Consider the following 18029-nt stretch of genomic DNA (forward strand, 5'->3'; position numbering starts at 1 on the left):
ATTTCCGTGGGCGTGTTCTAGTTTAGCACCAGATGCCATTTTCTCGACATACACAGTGTGCTGGCTGAAGCTGCAGGAGGAGGTGAGTGTGTGCTCAACCTGAAAAAGAGGAGTTTGTTTTTAAATTGCAGGTTTAATGTCTTCTTCTTGTTATTGGGGTGAGGGGGCTGATACTTGGGGGTTAATGCTGGAGGGGGATAATGCATGCTTGTGAGGTATCTGGGGGCCACCCACCCCTTCCGATGACATCATTCCCTCACACGTCAACTTCACTCTAGCTATATAGCTGTTCTGTGCGCACAGGACCTGTGATGAGGTCACAGGAGGGGAGGAGTCAGGGGTCACATGATCAGGGGCCTCAGTGGATGCAGGACTCTGCTGTGCTGGTTGTCATGGTGCTGGATGAGGGGAAGTTTATGTGTGGGGTCAGGAGGGGTTTACAGTGTGGATGTAGCGGAGCCGGGTGTGTACGAGGCGTACGGAGCGGAGCCGGGTGTGTACGAGGCGTACGGAGCGGAGCCGGGTGTGTACGAGGCGTACGGAGCAGAGCCGCGCGTGTACGAGGCGTACGGAGCGGAGCCGCGCGTGTACGAGGCGTACGGAGCGGAGCCGCGCGTGTACGAGGCGTACGGAGCGGAGCCGCGCGTGTACGAGGCGTACGGAGCGGAGCCGCGCGTGTACGAGGCGTACGGAGCGGAGCCGCGCGTGTACGAGGCGTACGGAGCGGAGCCGCGCGCGTACGAGGAGTTTAAAATGCTCTCACTATAATCCACCTGTGCCTATGCTACTGCCTCTAACAAAACATGATTAACAAAGTCAATTCTAAAGGACTGTATGAGAAAGTGATTTTTTCTAGCCTATCCGTTCTATCACGCTGCAAGTAGGAGCTCTTCATTCTGACAGAATTTCTTTGTACGTGCTACCTAAATCTGTAAACTTTGTTCTTCTGGGCCTACCATGGTTGTGCTTACGCGCACCAGTTGTTGACTGGTCCACTGCCTAGATGCTTCAGTGGGGACCAGCTTGCACCACACACTGCCTTGCCAAGGTCTTGGCATCCCCCCCACACACAGTATAATGTTCCCACAGTAATAATCTTTATTTTTATATAGCGCTAACATATTCCGCAGCGCTTTACATACATTATCATCACTGTCCCCATTGGGGCTCACAATCTAGATTCCCTATCAGTATGTCTTTGGAGTGTGGGAGGAAACCGGAGAACCCGGAGGAAACCCACGCAAACACTGGGAGAACATACAAACTCCTTGCAGATGTTGTCCTTGGTGGGATTTGAGCCCAGGACCCCAGCGCTGCAAGGCTGCAGTGCTAACCACTGAGTCACCGTGCTGCCCACAGGACCGCTATCCCCCCACACGCAGTATAATGTTCCCACAGTACCTCCATCCCCCATATACAGTGTAATGTTTCTACAGTACCACTATATCCCCACACACAGTATAATGTTCCCACAGTACCTCCATCCCCCCCACACAGTATAATGTTCCCACAGTACCTCCATCCCCCCCACACAGTATAATGTTCCCAAAGTACCACCATCCCCCCACACAGTATAATGTTCCCACAGTACAGCCATCCCCCCACACTCAGTATAATGTCCCCACAGTACTGCCATCCCCACCACTCAGTATAATGTTCCCACAGTACCGCCACCCCCCCACACAGCATAATGTTCCCACAGTACCGCTATCCCCCCACACAGTATAATGTTCCCTCAGTACCGCCATCCCCCCCACACACAGTATAATGTTCCCACATTACCCCCACACAGTATAATGTTCCCACAATACCGCCATCCCCCCACACAGTATAATGTTCCCACAGTACCGCCATCCCCTCCACACAGTATAATGTTCCCACATTACCCCCACACAGCATAATGTTCCCACAGTACCGCCATCCCCCCACACACAGTATAATGTTCTCACAGTACCACCATCCCCTCCACACAGTATAATGTTCCCACAGTACCATCAGACCCCCACACACAGTATAATGTTCCCACAGTACCATCAGACCCCCACATATTTCACATGTAGTAAATATCTCCTGCAGTATTGCTAATGCCAATTCCAGTGTCAGTGAATGAGATGAGAATTAGTGTTATGGAAGATGAGTCTATGAGAGACGAATTCATCTGCAGACTCCGAGGAAGAAACTGCTTGTTGTGTGTGCCCTAAAATATATAGGATTTATTAGTAGGTGTAAAGAAGGAAAAAAATGAAAACTAGAAAAAGTTAAAATATTATTACTCATATTAACAATCCCCCACAACCCCTGTACCACCACTGATTGGTCCCCTGCGAGTATCTGTATTTTCTGCGCCCATATGATCTCTACAGCCAATCAGCTGTGACCAAAATAACCAGTGAATGGGACAAGCTGACTGACCAATTCAACTAATGTTCCAGTATATACGATAAACATCTACACATATGTACAGCACCATGGAATCAATGGCGCTATATAAATAAATAATATGTTTTCCTTATTACCGCCAGTAATTGTATTATAATTAATATATGGGATTTTTATGATGTTACATCGTCAGCTTCTTCCGTTTCAGGGCCTACAATATCGGATCCTCTCAGTGAAGATCTTCTATACAAGACAATTTTCCTAATTGACCCGTCAAGTATGGATATGGACAGGGACAAGATGGCGGAGAGGATATTACACCTCACCCTAGAGATCCTCTTCCAGCTTACTGGAGAGGTGAGAGATTCTGATGACGTCACATTACATCATTCTTATCTATGGGAATAACAGATGGACCGAACTCGAGAGGTGAGGACTCTGGAAATGTCTGTAGTGAGATTTATTAATGTGTCTCTCCATAACCAGGATTACACAGTAGTGAAGAAGACCTCTAGTGAACACTGTCAGGCCCCTGTGTCTGAGGGATGGGGAAGACCCCTAAACGCAATCACGGGGCCTCCACTTCACCCCCTGATACATGAGGACATCAATGACCAGAAGATCCTAGAACTCACCTACAAGATGATTGAGCTGCTGACTGGAGAGGTGACTGTGCTGGGAATGCTGGGACATTATACAGTAACGCTATGACGGGATCGGGGGGTGACGATATCATTGTATATGGCAGGTTCATATAAGGTGTCAGGATGTCACCGTCTATTTCTCCATGGAGGAGTGGGAGTATTTAGAAGAACACAAAGATCTATACAAGGACGTCATGATGGAGATTCCCCAGCCCCTCACATCACCTGGTAATAGACAGGACAAAATACACCTGGCCTAAAATTATCTGTATGTAAAGAATGAATTCAGTCCCTGTATGTGTTTCCTCCAGTTCTATCCAGTAAGAGGAAAACACCAGAGAGATGTCCCCGTCCTCTTCTTCCACAGGACTGTAAACAAGAAAATCTCAATGTTCCTCAGGATCATCAGGTAGATGGAGAGAAGGTGTCATGAGATCTCCCCTATGATGTGTAGACGGCTGTGAAGGTCTTGAGCTCAGTCTTGTTTTATACTTTTGTAATGAGAACTGTGGGGATGGCAAAATTAGAGCTGATCATAGATGTGACTTCTCCATCTGTCTTTACAATATTTGTTTCAGGGTAAAGATCTGACCCGTATTACTACTACAGAGACATATGTGAGGGGTGATGAGTGGTATAAAGAAGATACTTCTACAAATGACTACCCGGGTGAGTACTAACCACTAAATGCAGAGAAGTCACAGATTCTTTTTGCTTTGGCTGCTTTATCTTCGGTGTAGTCCGGCCATATCACAATCAATCAGTCACCGTTGTTCTGCTAAACCAAAATTGTACCCATTACTTTCTGTTGGAGTGAGACCTGTTCCAGACAGAACTTATAGCCCAGAGAATACACCCTAGTACCTAGGGTACTGGAAGATGCTGACCCTTACCTTCCCACATCTCTAAGCTGCAAAGCCAAATGACAGCGTACAACAGCATGAAGAAAAATATATTCCGTATGGTGGGCCTTGCTTTTATGACCAGACACCAGTCCAAGTCCTTTTTATTTAAATGCTCAAATATAAACAGAAGACATATAAATTTAAGGTGCGCAGGGCAGTAGTCATGGGCGAGGGGCTGTTGTGTTCCCACACCCTGGCACCCCACAAGTAAATAATGTCTCGTCTGTCATGTGGTCTATGTAAAGTGGATAACCTTCACTTTTGGCAAAGAGATAAGAGAAAAGTTAGCTCACCCAAGTTGAAGATCGAGACGGAACCAGCAGTGCGGCAGGGCCACAATGGAAAAAATTGTATGATGTTCCAGCTGCAGAAAATCTTCATAAACATTGTAAACTTTATTGGATCATATAAAAAGGTGTATACATCACCTAGGCAGACATGATACAGGCAAACACATTTCAGACTGTATGTCCTTAATAATTGCAATTTTTTCCATTGTTAACCTTCATTTTTGGTCCTGAAGACTCCAATTGCTCCACGATTCCGGATCTGGATGCAGCCACAAAATCAACAGCAGACTCTTTGTCCTTTTTAAACAGTTCAACTTTATTTAACATCTGGTATTCAATGGCAGTTACCGCACAGTACATTTCCACTCTGTCCGTTTGTTCAGCCTGAGCTCTCCCTTCATTTAATGGCACCTCTGACCCATGAGACGCTCTATCCGACTCCGCAGCTGCCATGCTTTCTGGCCGACTTCTGACTCGGTTTCCCATGCAGCTTCACCTTCTGGAAGGTGAATAAGGCACTCACTTCCGTACCTACTTCGGGCCGTAGGCCCCGGATATCCTGGGAAGGACCGCTGAAATTAGTGGCAACCGCCTGCATGCTGCTTCCAAAAGTCCACTGGCCTAATCTGTCTTTCATCTAGTCTCTCACTATCTTAACTCTGCATATATCTCTGTCTGAGTAAACCAGGAAGTCCCTCTTTTATCTACTCCTACCCCTCCCAACTGGGGTGACCTCCCTGAACACATTAACTACTTCTGTACTGAACCTATCTAACTTTCTAAACTACAATGCCCTCCACTGCACTTCCCACTCCTATCTATATTAACTACTTCTTAGTCCTATTCCTATGCTGTCCCTATCTTAACACATATTAAAGCATTATCAAAATACATACAGGTCATCCACAGATAAATAGTCATAAAACTATACACATTATATTATGTACATTAACCCCTTCACCACTCAAGCCTATTTTCACCTCCATGACCAGGCCAATTTTACAATTCTGACCAGTGTCACTTTATGAGGTAATAACTGTGGAACTCTACAACGGATCCCAATGATGCTGACATGACATATTGTACTTCATGATAGTAGTAAAATGTATTTGATGTGACTGGCGTTTTCTTTGCGAAAATAAGAAATTTGGCGAAAATTTCGCAATTTTCAAACTTTGAATTTTCATACCCTTAAATCAGAGAGATATGTCACAAAAAATAGCTAATAAATAACATTTCCCACATGTCTACTTTACATCAGCACAATTTTGGAACCACATTTTTTTGTAAGGAAGTTATAAGGGTTAAAAGTTGACCATCAATTTCTCATTTTTCCAGCAAAATTAACAAAACCATTTTTTTTTAGAGATCACATCACATTTGAAGTCACTTTGAGGTGCCTTTATGACAGAAAATACCCAGGAGTGACACCCTTTAAAAACTGCACCCCTCAAAGTGCTCAAAACCAAATTCAAGTAGGTTATTAACCCTTTAGGTGCTTCACAGGAATTTTTGGAATGTGAAAGAAAACAATGAACATTTAACTTTTTTCCACAAAAATGATCCTTCAGCACCAATTTTTTTTATTTTCGCAAGGGTAACAGGAAAACATGGAACCCAAAAGTTGTTGTTCAATTTCTCCTGAGCACGCTGATACCCCATATGTGGGGGAAAACCACTGTTTGGGCGCACGGCAGAGCTCTGAAGAGAATTAGCATCATTTGACTTTTTGAATGTAAAATTTGCTTGAATAATTAGCGGATGCCATGTCGCATTTGGGAAGCCTCTGATGTGCCTAAACAATGGAACCCCCCCCACAAGTGACACCATTTTGGAAACTAGACCCCTCAGGGAACTTATCTAGATGTGGGGTGAGCACTTTGAACCCCCGTGTGTTTCACAAAAGTTTATAAAGTAGAGCCGTGAAAATACATTTTTCACACAAAAATGTTTTTTAGCCCCCAATTTTGCATTTTCATAAGGATAATAGGAGAAATTGCACCATACTATTTGTTGTGAAGTTTTTGAGTAAGCCTATACCCCATATGTGGGGGGAAACCACTGTTTGGGCACACGGCAGGGCACGGAAGGAAGGAGCGCCATTTGACTTTTTGAATGTAGAATTTGCTTGAATAATTAGCGGACGCCATGTCACATTTGGGGAGCCCCTGATGTGCCTAAACAGTGGAAACCCCCCACAAGTGACCCCATTTTGGAAATTAGACCCCTTAAGGAACTTATCTAGATGTGTGGTGAGCACTTTGAACCCCCAAATGTTTCACAAAAGTTTATAACGTAGAGCCGTGAAAATAAAAAAATGACTTTTTTCCACAAAAATAATTTTTTAGCCCCAATTTTTTTTATTTTCACGAGGTTAACAGGAGAAATTGGACCCCAAAAGTTGTTGTGCAGTTTCTACTGAGCACGCTGATACCACATATGTGGGAGAAAGTTACTGTTTGGGCGTACGTCACGCTTGGAAGGGAAGGAGTGACGTTTTGGAATTGTTGTGCAATTTCTCCTGAGCATGCAGATACCCCATATGTGGTCTAAAACTATTTTTGAGGCACAGTGCAAATCTGAGAAGGGAAGAAGCGCCATATTGGAGTTCATATTTTGCTGGGTTGGTTTGACAATGTCATGTCCACATTGGCAGAGCCCCTAAGATGCCAAAACAGCAGAACCCCCGCATAAAATACCCCATTTTACAAACTACACCTCTCAATGAATTCATCTATGGGTGCAGTGAGCATGTTGACACCACATGTGCCTCACAGAATTTTACACCATTCGGCCATGACGAAAGAATAATTACGTTTTTATCACCAAAGTTTTGTTTTAGCCCCAAATTTTACATTTTCACAGTAGGAAATGGGTAAAAATTACACCAAAATTTGTCACACAATTTTTGCTGAATGTAGAAATACCCCATATGTGGCTGTACATGGTGAGACTCGGGAGGGACGGAGTGCTATCTACTTCCTTTTGTTAGGAACTTTTTACATAACGTTTGGGATCACATTTATTCTGCGCTCTACGCTGAGCACTTATATTGGGATTTCCATCTAAATCTCTGAGTAACGTGATTCAGATGAAACCCTCGAGGGACCCATTCGCTATAATCAGGCAGCAGAGTTACTCTGAACTCCGTCTGGCCTCTGTTCAGTGTTGTCTTTCTTTTCAGAAGTGCACAAAACTGTGGCGGACCACACTTTTATGTACGCCTAAAAGGACAGACACCTCCGGATCGCACGTCAGATGGCGTCCATAGTGTCTCCATCTGCCTCATTGTAAAGAATCTTCCGCCGGGGGTTCCGTCTGAATCACGTATTTAGGAGATGTACATGGAAGCCCGGGTGTAAGCGCCCAGCGCAGAATTAATGTGAGTCGAGCCTTACTGCGATCTTTGGGAGGCTGAATGAACAAATCAACAGCAGATGAAGAATTGATTTTATTTATTTTTTACCCTGTTCCTTGTGCGGTATAAGTGATTAGGCAACTTTATTCTTCGGGTCGGTGCACTTACAGCGATACCAGATTTATATCGGGTTTTTATGTTTGGCTGCTTTCACACACTAAAAGACTCTTTTTTTTGTGAAAACTAGTCTTTGCATAGCCATATTTTGAGTGCTATAATTTTTCTATATGTTGGCCTACCGAGTCATATGAGGGCTTGTTTTTTGTGGGACGAGTTGATGTTTTTATTGGCATCTTTTTCGGGCACATTACATTTTTTGGTCGCTTTCTATTACGATTTTTGGGAGGGAGAATGAACAAAAATCAGCAATTCAGGAATTGTTTTTTTTTTAAATGTCGTTCCGCGTGTGGCCAAATTGATAAGGCATGTCGTCATGATGACATCGGATCACCATGGCAGCGATCCGCCCCTCGCGATGACGCAGTGGGGGCGCCTATCGGAAGGCAGAGGGTACTTCCTCTCTCTCTCTGCCTGCCCTCTAAATACTGTGATCAATATAGATCGCAGCATTTAGGGGGGTTAAAGTGCAGGAGTGGTGCTCCTGACACTGAGTGCTGGGTGTCAGCTGTCAGAATAAGCTGACATCCGGCGGCGATCGCGCGCACACAGCTTATGTGTTCGCAAAATCGCCATGACCCATATATCCAAGGTCGGCAAGTACCAAGCAACCTGGATGTATGGATACCTCAAAGGTCGTGAAGGGGTTAATCCGTTCAGTATATCTAAAATACCCAAAACGCACCCGTTTTAGCAAGGAGGAGAGAAGAACACGTTTGTCCCTGACATACTCTTATATAAACACAATAAATATAATACAATTATAATTTTTTTTTTTGTATTTTTTCCCCTCACCCATGACAGCACCTGAGAGTGAGGGACCCCCAGCTATCACTGGACAGGAATACAAGAGCAAAAAATAAAAAGGCAACTCCCACTACCTCCTAAAGTGGTTTTCTGTTCTGAAGATAGATGAGCTTTACAGCAGATGGCTCGAGCAGCCGTGGATCATGGACCTCCCTTAAGGTGCCCTATAGCAATCGCTAGGAAGAATTTCAGTGGGTACAATGGTCCAGTTGGGCACTGAAATGTTATCATTAGCTTTGGGAAAGCTAGATTTAATGTCTACAGTACCTGCTGCTTTAAATTTGATCTTTGGCCTACAACTTCAGTGAAGCAAGAACCTAAAGAGATGATTTGGAATATAGTTGATGTGCATGCAGCATGTAGGTGCATGTTCACACTGGCCACTAAACAGACACAACCAAAGATAAAAACTTAATAAGCTAATACCCTGCAATAAATGAATAGCAGTAGTGCATGAAAATAATATAAGGAACTTAGTTAACATAATTTTGATCAAAAAAACGTAAAAGCTGTCCCACCACGTCAGGGTGAACCTATTCGGGATGGTCCTAACCTAGTATTAAAACCTTACCATATGTCAAATGATGTAAATGTGAATAAGGGCAGAGCAGGACAGAGACCTGACTAATGGACACCCAACAATGAGAGCTATATAAACGTAATGTACAGCTCAAAGAAAAGGGAGGCCACGCCCTTGTTTGTACTGAGTGCAAAAACCTGAAACAAGAACCTAAGGCTATGTGCCCACGTTGCGGAACTGAAGCATATTTTTTACGCTTCTCCCTGGCGGGAAAATCGCATGCGGATTTTACATGGGGTTTTCCCGCCAGGTAGAAGCGTTTGTGAGGCGTCTTTGCAGCGTCTTTGCATGCATTTCCGCATGCGGGTTATCAAGCACTTCTCCAAGTGATTTAAGCATCACTTGGAAAAGTGCTTGACAACTTGTTCACACTATATAAATCCATGCAACCGGCATGGATTTATATAGTGTGACCAAGTAATAGTTAAAAAAAAGAATAAGAATGGTAAAAAATAAAAAAATAAAGTTTATACTCACTTTCCGATGCATTCTCTGCCCCGTCCGGAGTCTTGAGCGGCTCACGCTGTTGTGAGCAGGACCTGCGGTGACGTCATTGAGTCATGTGATGGGTCACATGACTCAATGACGTGGCAGGTCCTTCACACAACAGCGCGACGGCGGGAAAACACCGGGAAGACATCAGAAGATAAGTATAAACTTTATTTTTTCTTTTTTTTTACAGGTTCTTTGGTACCCAGGTCTGGATGAGAGTCTCCTCTCATCCAGACTTGGGTACCATCCGCACATTGATTCCGCTGCGCTTCCGCAAAATTAATGAACATGCTGCGGATTTTTGACCGCAGCATATACGCTGCGGAAAAATCCGCAGCATGGGCATTGACATTGCGGAATGCCATTGGGGACCATGGGGTGCGGCTATACATGCGTTTTACAAGCGTTTACGCTGCGGAAATTCCGCAGCATATACGCTTGTAATACGCAACGTGGGCACGCAGCCTTAAGAAATTAACTGGAATATAAGTTAGTATGCATGCAGCGTGTATGAGCATGTTCACACTGGCCACTAAACATACAAAATCCAAGACAAATACTTGCTCATTTGGTTTTTGTCATGGGTTTCATGGTGGCATGCAGTCTGGTATTTAGCTGTAGCCTTTTGTTAACGGTGGCCTTATGTTAGCTGTTGGGCCTGCAGCCTGGTATTTTGGCCTGTCGTCTTCCTTATGGCATGGTTTGATGGGACCTTCGACTGGATATTACCCTCAGTGATATTGTTGGCAGTGGATTAATCTCTACGCTGTCCAGCCATTCAACAGTGAATATATGTTTATTGAGGAACAAAGATAACACCGCTTACAACTGGTATTTCTTATAGCTTAGGATCTTAGCTTTCAGCTTGCAAAGTGAATGTGTGCTACAGCTACACACACACACACACACACACACACACACACACACACACACACACACACACTCTGAGCAGGAATTTCCTGGTTTTTTTTTTTGCAGTGAACTATTGGCAACATGACACCATTTCTGGAGACAGAAACTCATGCACTAACAAAACAGTAGTAAATAGTAGTTGTTGCAGTATATACAACAATAAAAATTATTCTGACAGTTATACATTAACTTTGGTCTATGGGCTTTGCCTGGTTAGCCAGCTGATTCATGGCTTAGTAGGTCTGGTTTTTCATTACTGCCTCTCAATGTTTTGGCTTTTACCTTTTAGTTCCTGAGCTTGATGAAGGATAAGTTCCAGATGATACCGGAGGTCTGTTGCAGTTAAGGGAAAGCTAAAATACAGTCCTGCAAGAGGCTGCAGAGTCCAACAGATTCCCAGTCTATCCTTCCTACTTGAGATGTGCATATTGCACTGAATCAAATGTAACTGTTTGTCAGCCCAGTCATTTCTCTTAGGTCTGGAGGCATAAAATGAACTGGTCGGCATTTAATCTGGTAAAGCATCTATGTCCTTAATTTGTTTTTTTTAGCCAAAGTGATTTTGTAAGGACATGGCTATGCTAAACAGACTGAAACCATACGTACGTACGTACGTACGACCAGTCAATCCTCTTATTTTGGAGTCAGTAAATGGATTGGCCGACATTTAGGTTGATAAACATGTATGTCCTAGTGTAAAAACACAGCATTTCTTCTTCATTATGCCAGACGTAAATTTCGTAGGCCCAGTATGGTAGACTATTGCCTGAATTATTGTATATTAAATTTATGCATTTGTTTTTTTCATTTGGTCAAGCAACATGGACTTTTGTCATGATCTGAATGTTGACTCTTCTTGTAGGTTGAGTTGATATTTGTTAATTGATAAATGGCTGTTATTTACGTCTTATATCAGCTCCTACAGTTTATTGTCTGTTATCTCTGGAGGACAAGGACACTGGTCATGGAACAATGATGTTTGCTATATGTTGATTACATATTGTACCAGGCCAGCTAGCTTGTTGACTTGCAAAACAGAAGACAAACTATGCAAACTGATTAAATGCTGAAACAATGAGACATCAGCCCCTGCCACTCCCCCCCCCCCCCCCCCCCCGCCCTGTGAATGATGAGAGAGACTTTAGAAAAACACAGCCAAGAGAGACTCTTGAGAATGAGAGTGAATTGCCAGAGTAACAGCTAGGACACATGGCTCCATCTAGAGGGACACAGGTTTGGATTCTGCAGGATGCCAGCTTAATGGACCATGGCCTTGGCTGGAGGAATACAGATCTGCTCCATTGACTCACAGAACCCATGGATACATTTGGAGAAAACTAGGTTGGGATCCACTGGTCACCTGATTCCATGGATATGTTCGGAGAAGCCAGGTTGGGACCCTCGAGTCTCCTGGCCACGTACCTCAATGGACTGTCAGCTTCTTAAGCTTTCCGCTACCTTCTCTCTGTGGGTGCCCGCCCAAAATGGGGTGCTGCTGGTTGAGGTAGTTGGCTCTGGATTTCCCATAGTCGCAGCTGCACTAATCCCGGCGAGTCAGCGTATGGGTGAGACTCTGTAATTTTGCACCCTCTTGGGTATTTTGCCGGGACTGTTCTATATGTTTATTGTCTATTTGGTGGTTCAATAAAGTATTGCCACACGGTTTTACCCACACCCTGTGTTGTCTGAGTAGTGTTATGCCCATGGGAGACTCCTCCTGGTCGGAGTTGTAAGAAGGACATGGGCATGGTATGCCAAATAAAACCATAACAAGTCCAGTTAATCCACCTAAACTTCCATGTCCCAGTTTATCCTTTTAGTTGGAGTTGTAAGTTGGACATTGTTATTCTAAAGCAAATTAAATCAAAGTGAGTCCAGTTAATCCTCCAAGTCTGAAATCATGAAATGGACTGGACAACATTTGCGTTGATAAACATCATGTCCAGTGTATCCTACTAGTGGGAGTTGTAAGATGGACATGGTGGCAGTAAGCCGAATAAAAACATATTAAGTCAACTTAATCTTCCTAGTCTATAGTCCTAAAGTAGACTTGTCAACATTTTAAGTTGATAAAAATCTGTCACAGTTTATCCTCCTAGTTGAAGTTGTAAGATGATCATGGTTGCACTATGCCAAATTAAATCGGAGTAGTCCAGTTGATCCTCCTAATTGGGGTTATAAAATAGACTGGCAAAAAGTGAAAAACGGAAAAAATCCAGCTCACTCTAAATAGTCCAGCATGCACGGAACAGCATTCTTACCATACATGTGTAGAAACGAGAAATACATATACTCTGGAATGAAATTTTAACAACTAATAAAAATTGGACATTTTAACCAGCAGTTGGGAATCCACAGGGTCGAACCTCATGCTCTACTCGTTCTTGCACTGAGGTCTAATGTTTGATTGTCAGCTGGTTTTGTCTACAGAACTTGCAATTTCTATGTTTAGTTTACAAATGTTTTACAAATATATTTTTTAAGGCTATTTTATTCAAAAGTAATAATCTTTATTCTTGGCAGATGACTGTACCCGGAGATCACAGGGACAAGTGACATCTGCAATTTTTAAATCAGATGACCTTGAGATCACACAAGATATAACTGAAGAGAATGGAATTACTCCAGATATTCCATCATCCCTTTACAGCAAAGATCTATCATCTGATCCTATTAAACAGGTCCAAACATCTGATTCATCACAGACTATTAAGAAAAATAAAAGTCACCCAAGCGGCATTAAAAATCAAACTGCTCTTACAGCAAAGAAGCCATTATCAAGTGTAAAACATAGAAAATGTTTTTCCCTAAAAATGTCTCTTGTTACTCATAAAAATCATACAAAGGAGAAAAGATATTCTTGTTCACAGTGTGGGAAATATTTTAATCAGAAAACAGAGCTTGTTAGACATGAGATGGTTCATGCAGGGGAGAAAGAGAGAGTTCACGCAGAGGAGAAACCATATTCATGTTCAGAATGTGGGAAATGTTTCACAAATAAATCAAACCTTACTAGGCATCAGAGATTACACACAGGAGAGATGCCTTTTTCATGTTCAGAATGTGGGAAATGTTGTGCAGATAAATCTAATTTTGTTAGACATCAAAAACTTCACACAGGGGAGAAACCCTTTCCATGTTCAGAATGTGGGAAATGTTTTAAACAGAAATCAGATTTAGTTGTCCATCAGAGAATTCACACAGGGGAGAAACCATTTTCATGTTCAGAATGTGGGAAATGTTTTGCACGGAAATCAGGTCTTGTTATACACCAGAGAGTTCACACGGGGGAGAAGCCATATTCATGTCTAGAATGTGGGAAATGTTTTAAACAGAAATCAGATTTAGTTGTCCATCAAAAAAATCACACAGGGAAAAACCATATATTTTGATAAATTGAATGAAAAGCAAGTTAGAACTTACTTTAGAATTAAAATATATGCAGTTACTAATAGACATCTATTATCTAAAAAGCATTATAACATTAGCATTAAATATTTCATATTGTTACAGTGGTTTGTGAAAGTATTCTCCTCCCTCAGCATTTTTCATGGTTTGCTACCTCACAACCTGGAATTTCACTGATTCTTTGAGGGTTTGCACCAGTTCATGTAAAGAACATGCTTACAATTGTGAACATTTGGTTTTCTTTTTTATTGTGAAGCAAACAACAAATAGGACAAAGTAACTGTAAACGTTAGTGTGCATAACTATTCACCCCCCTAAAATCAGTACTTTGTAGAGCCTCCTTTTGTGGCAATTACAGCTGCAAGTCACTTTGGATAAGTTTCTATGAGCTTTCCACATCTTGCCACTGGGATTTTTGGCCATTCCTCAAGGCAAACTGCTCCTTCTCCTTCAAGTTAAATAGTTTCCTCTGGTGAACAGCAATCTTCAAGTCTGACCACAGAATCTCACTTGGATTAAGGTCTGGGCTTTGACTATGCCACTCCAAAACATTTACATGTTTCCTCTTAAACCACTCGAGTTTTGCATTAGTAGTATGCTTTGGGTCATTGTCTTGTTGGAAGTTGAACCTTCATCCCAGTCTCAAATCACTGACAGACTGCAGCAGGTTTTGCTCTAGTATATCCCTGTATTTTGCACTATCCATATTCCCCTCTACTCGGACCATTTTCGTTGTACCTGCTGCTGAAAAACCTCTCCACAGCATGATGCTGCCACCACCATATTTCACTGTGGGGATGGTGTTGTTGAGGTGATGAGCTGTGTTGGTTTGGCGCCAGACACACCGCTTACCTTGGTGGCCAAAAATTAAAATTTTTGTCTCATCTGACCACAGAACTTTCCTCCATACATTAGGGGAGTCGCCCATATGTCTTTTGGCAAACTCAAAACGAGCCTTACAATTTGAGTGTAAGTAAAGGCTTTTTCCTGCCCACTCTTCCATTAAGGCCACCTCTATGGAGTGTACGGCTTATTGTGGTCTTATGGACAGATACTCCAGTCTCTGCTTGGGAACTCTGCAACACCTACAGGGTTAATTTTGGTCTCTATTCTGCCTCTGTTAATGCCCTCTTTGCTTGGGCTGAGAGTTTTGGTGGGCAGCCCTCTCTTGGCAGGTTTGTTGTGGTACCATGTTATTTCCATTTGATGATAATGGATTTGATGGTGCTTCAGGGGATCCTCAGAGATTAGGATATTTTTTTATAACCCAACCCTAACTTGTACTGCTCAACTACTTTGACCTTGACTTGTTTGGAGATCTCCTTGGTCTTCATTGTGTTAGTGGCACCTCTTGCTTAATGGTGTTGCAGCTTCTGTGGCCTTTCAGAAAAGGTAAAGTGTATATACTGACAGACCATGTGACACTTTGATTGCACACAAGTGGACTTCCTTTCACTAAGCATGTGACTTATGAAGGTAATTGCTTACACCAGAAATTTTTAGGGGCTTCATAATAAAAGGGGTGATTACAAATGCACATTAGCTATTTGATCCCATAATTTAATTTATGCATATATTTTTACCACTTAAGACTATTTAGTGCTGATGCACCACACAGAAAACGGATTACAAAAATATTTAAACATAGGTTGTAATGTAATAAAATAGGTAAAAACCCAAGAGGGTTAAATACTTTTGCAAGCCACTGAGGTGAGTATCCAGCAACAGGTCCGGGAGAGTGTGATTAAAAACAAAAATGTTTTATTATAAATTCATTAAAAGGTGAAAAGGAAAAAATTGGGACAGTCCGCGGGAAACTGTATAAAAGATTACCCCAGTAGATCTGACGCTTTCCGAATTAAGTAGTTCTTATTCATAGTCTGGCATGGCTCCATGTGACAAGTAAATGCCTTGAATAGTAAAAAAAAAAAAAAAAAAAAAAGGGGGAAATGACATACCAATCTTGGGGGGCTGAAGGGGAGAGGGATGGAAAGTAAGAAGAAAAATATTCAATAAACCATAGTTTATATACATGAGGTCTGTTTTAATATTCATTCCCTTTGGTATTCTAGAGTCTAACTTATGTCGATTTTTATCTTATTTTTGATGTAGGATCCGAGTTCTATCACCTCCCCGTTTGGGTGGGGGCACTTTCTCAACAGTGTTAACTGTTCAAATTTTCTGGTAGGTACAAAATTCAATCCCTTTTTTAATACATTAATTTGTGTCTGGTCAACAATAGTGGCTGACAAATTCAAGATGGTAGAATCATCCTCGTGATTTTTTATTATTTCTTTTGTCTAATTGAATAATTGTGCAGTGTTTTTGTGAGGTTTTATCCCAGCTCTCTTGGTGACTCTTTTTGTAGATGTGTTTTGTGCAGTGCAGAGCCTACTCCATTTTTTTAATTTAAATTAGACGTAGATGGTGCTTCCAATGTTTCAGTATCATAATCAGATAAATCAGTATTGCCATCAGTGGATTCATACTTACACGTCGATTATTGAAGTTGCGTCTGAATCCCGTTTTTCTTATTATTCATTTTTAGGTGCTTCCCAACACTTTCTAAATTACCACCAGGGTGATGTCAGCACTCTTAGAACTATTGAGAAAGTACCACCACCCAAACGGGGAGGTGATAGAACTCGGATCCTACATCAAAAAGAAGCTTTGTGGATTTTTAAGTTAGACTCTACAATACCAAAGGGTCTGAATATTAAAACAGACCTCATGTATATACACTAGGGTTTATTGAATATTTTATATTTTCTTCTTACTTTTCATCCCTCTCTCTCTTTTTTTTTATTACTATTTAAGGCATTTACTTGTAACATGGAACTATGCCAGACTATGAATAAGAACTACCTAGTTTGAAACGCGTCAGATCTACTGGAGTACCTGGGTACAGTTCCCGAGGACTGTCCCAATTTTTTACTTTTTGCCTTTTAATGAATTTATAATAAAAAAAAAATATTTTTAACCACGCTCTCCCAGACTGGTTGCTGGATACTCTCCTCTATTGCTTAGTCCTGCTGCCGACACAGCTGAATCCTCGCACTGCCGGAGGGCTCCTTTCACATTGGTGAGCTGGAAAAACTTTTTTCTTTGATTTCATATGCCACTGTATATATTTACATAATCACTATATGAGCAACAGTATTGCAACTCCCTCCATCCCTTCCTCCGCTCTTTTTCTTCAATCTCAGTGATCTGGCATTCTTTACAGTTGCTTTAAATCCACAATCTCCAGGTCTGAACAAATGTCTTTAGTTTATGCATATTACAGTAATAAACATGTTCATGTTGCAAGTAATTATTTACGTATACAATCACTTCTTTCTTTGTTGGACCGTACAAAGTATAGTAGTTTTTTCACCATCATTGGGAACTGATTCCCTTCCCTATATCCCACACATATTATTCGGTCTAAGGAGACTTTGATTTTAAATACTTGTCTCAATAACTTGATCCCAAAAATTTACACTTTATAGCGTAACCTTAACATATGATAGGTTAACCCCTCAATGACCAGTGATATGCCTTAACGGTGGCCATCAAGGGGCCTTTTTAATAGTGTTGAGGAATAAGTAAATAGAGCCCCCCCCCCCCAGCTGGCGAAATTCCTGCGGCTGACAGCTATATAAGACAGCTGCCACTCTGCCGACCCTGACCTGTTTTGGGGCCAGTTAACCCTCTAAATAGTGTCAAACTCAGGGAGTTTGGTTACCCTATTAACTGTACACTTCCGCAAGTGCAAGTCCTTGGGAAGAGGGTGGGGCTAAGGTGTATCCGTAGTGACGCCAAGGACTATCCCGTGGCCCAATTCGACATATGCACAGACCTACGAAGTGTGAAATATCAAGAGCTTATTGCATTATTATCGGAAGTGTCACTTAGTGACACTTCCGGGATGTGAAAATAATAAGCAGCGCCAGTCTACGGTGCAGTCCATCTGTTCTGAGGCCATATGACAATGGGCTGCTAGATATTCTAGGGCATGACACCTCCAACAGACAATGGTATGAGACAGACCCCTTGAAACTGGCTCTGTCCCCTTCTGGGTCTTTGGGCGCCCCT

General features: G+C 42.3%; 1 protein-coding gene across 2 annotated transcripts; it reads left to right on the plus strand.

The window, feature by feature from the left end:
• LOC141270670 (gastrula zinc finger protein XlCGF66.1-like) lies at window positions 1–15737 on the plus strand. 2 transcript variants are annotated; one of them, XM_073680766.1, is made up of 7 exons: window positions 1–82; window positions 2588–2736; window positions 2866–3045; window positions 3128–3251; window positions 3335–3432; window positions 3602–3692; window positions 13068–15737. In XM_073680766.1, the coding sequence occupies exons 2-7, from the start codon at window positions 2659–2661 to the stop codon at window positions 13934–13936; spliced, it is 1440 nt and encodes a 479-aa protein (XP_073536867.1). In that variant the 5' UTR covers window positions 1–82; window positions 2588–2658; the 3' UTR covers window positions 13937–15737. The 2 variants fall into 2 exon arrangements, with proteins under 2 accessions (XP_073536867.1, XP_073536868.1); XM_073680767.1 differs by lacking the exon at window positions 1–82 and adding an exon at window positions 703–912.
• The last annotated feature ends 2292 nt before the right edge of the window (window positions 15738–18029 follow it).

Source organism: Phyllobates terribilis, unplaced genomic scaffold (assembly GCF_046119375.1).
Source record: "Phyllobates terribilis strain yellow unplaced genomic scaffold, ASM4611937v1 Scaffold_5__5_contigs__length_657084704, whole genome shotgun sequence".
Classification (NCBI taxonomy): domain Eukaryota; kingdom Metazoa; phylum Chordata; class Amphibia; order Anura; family Dendrobatidae; genus Phyllobates; species Phyllobates terribilis.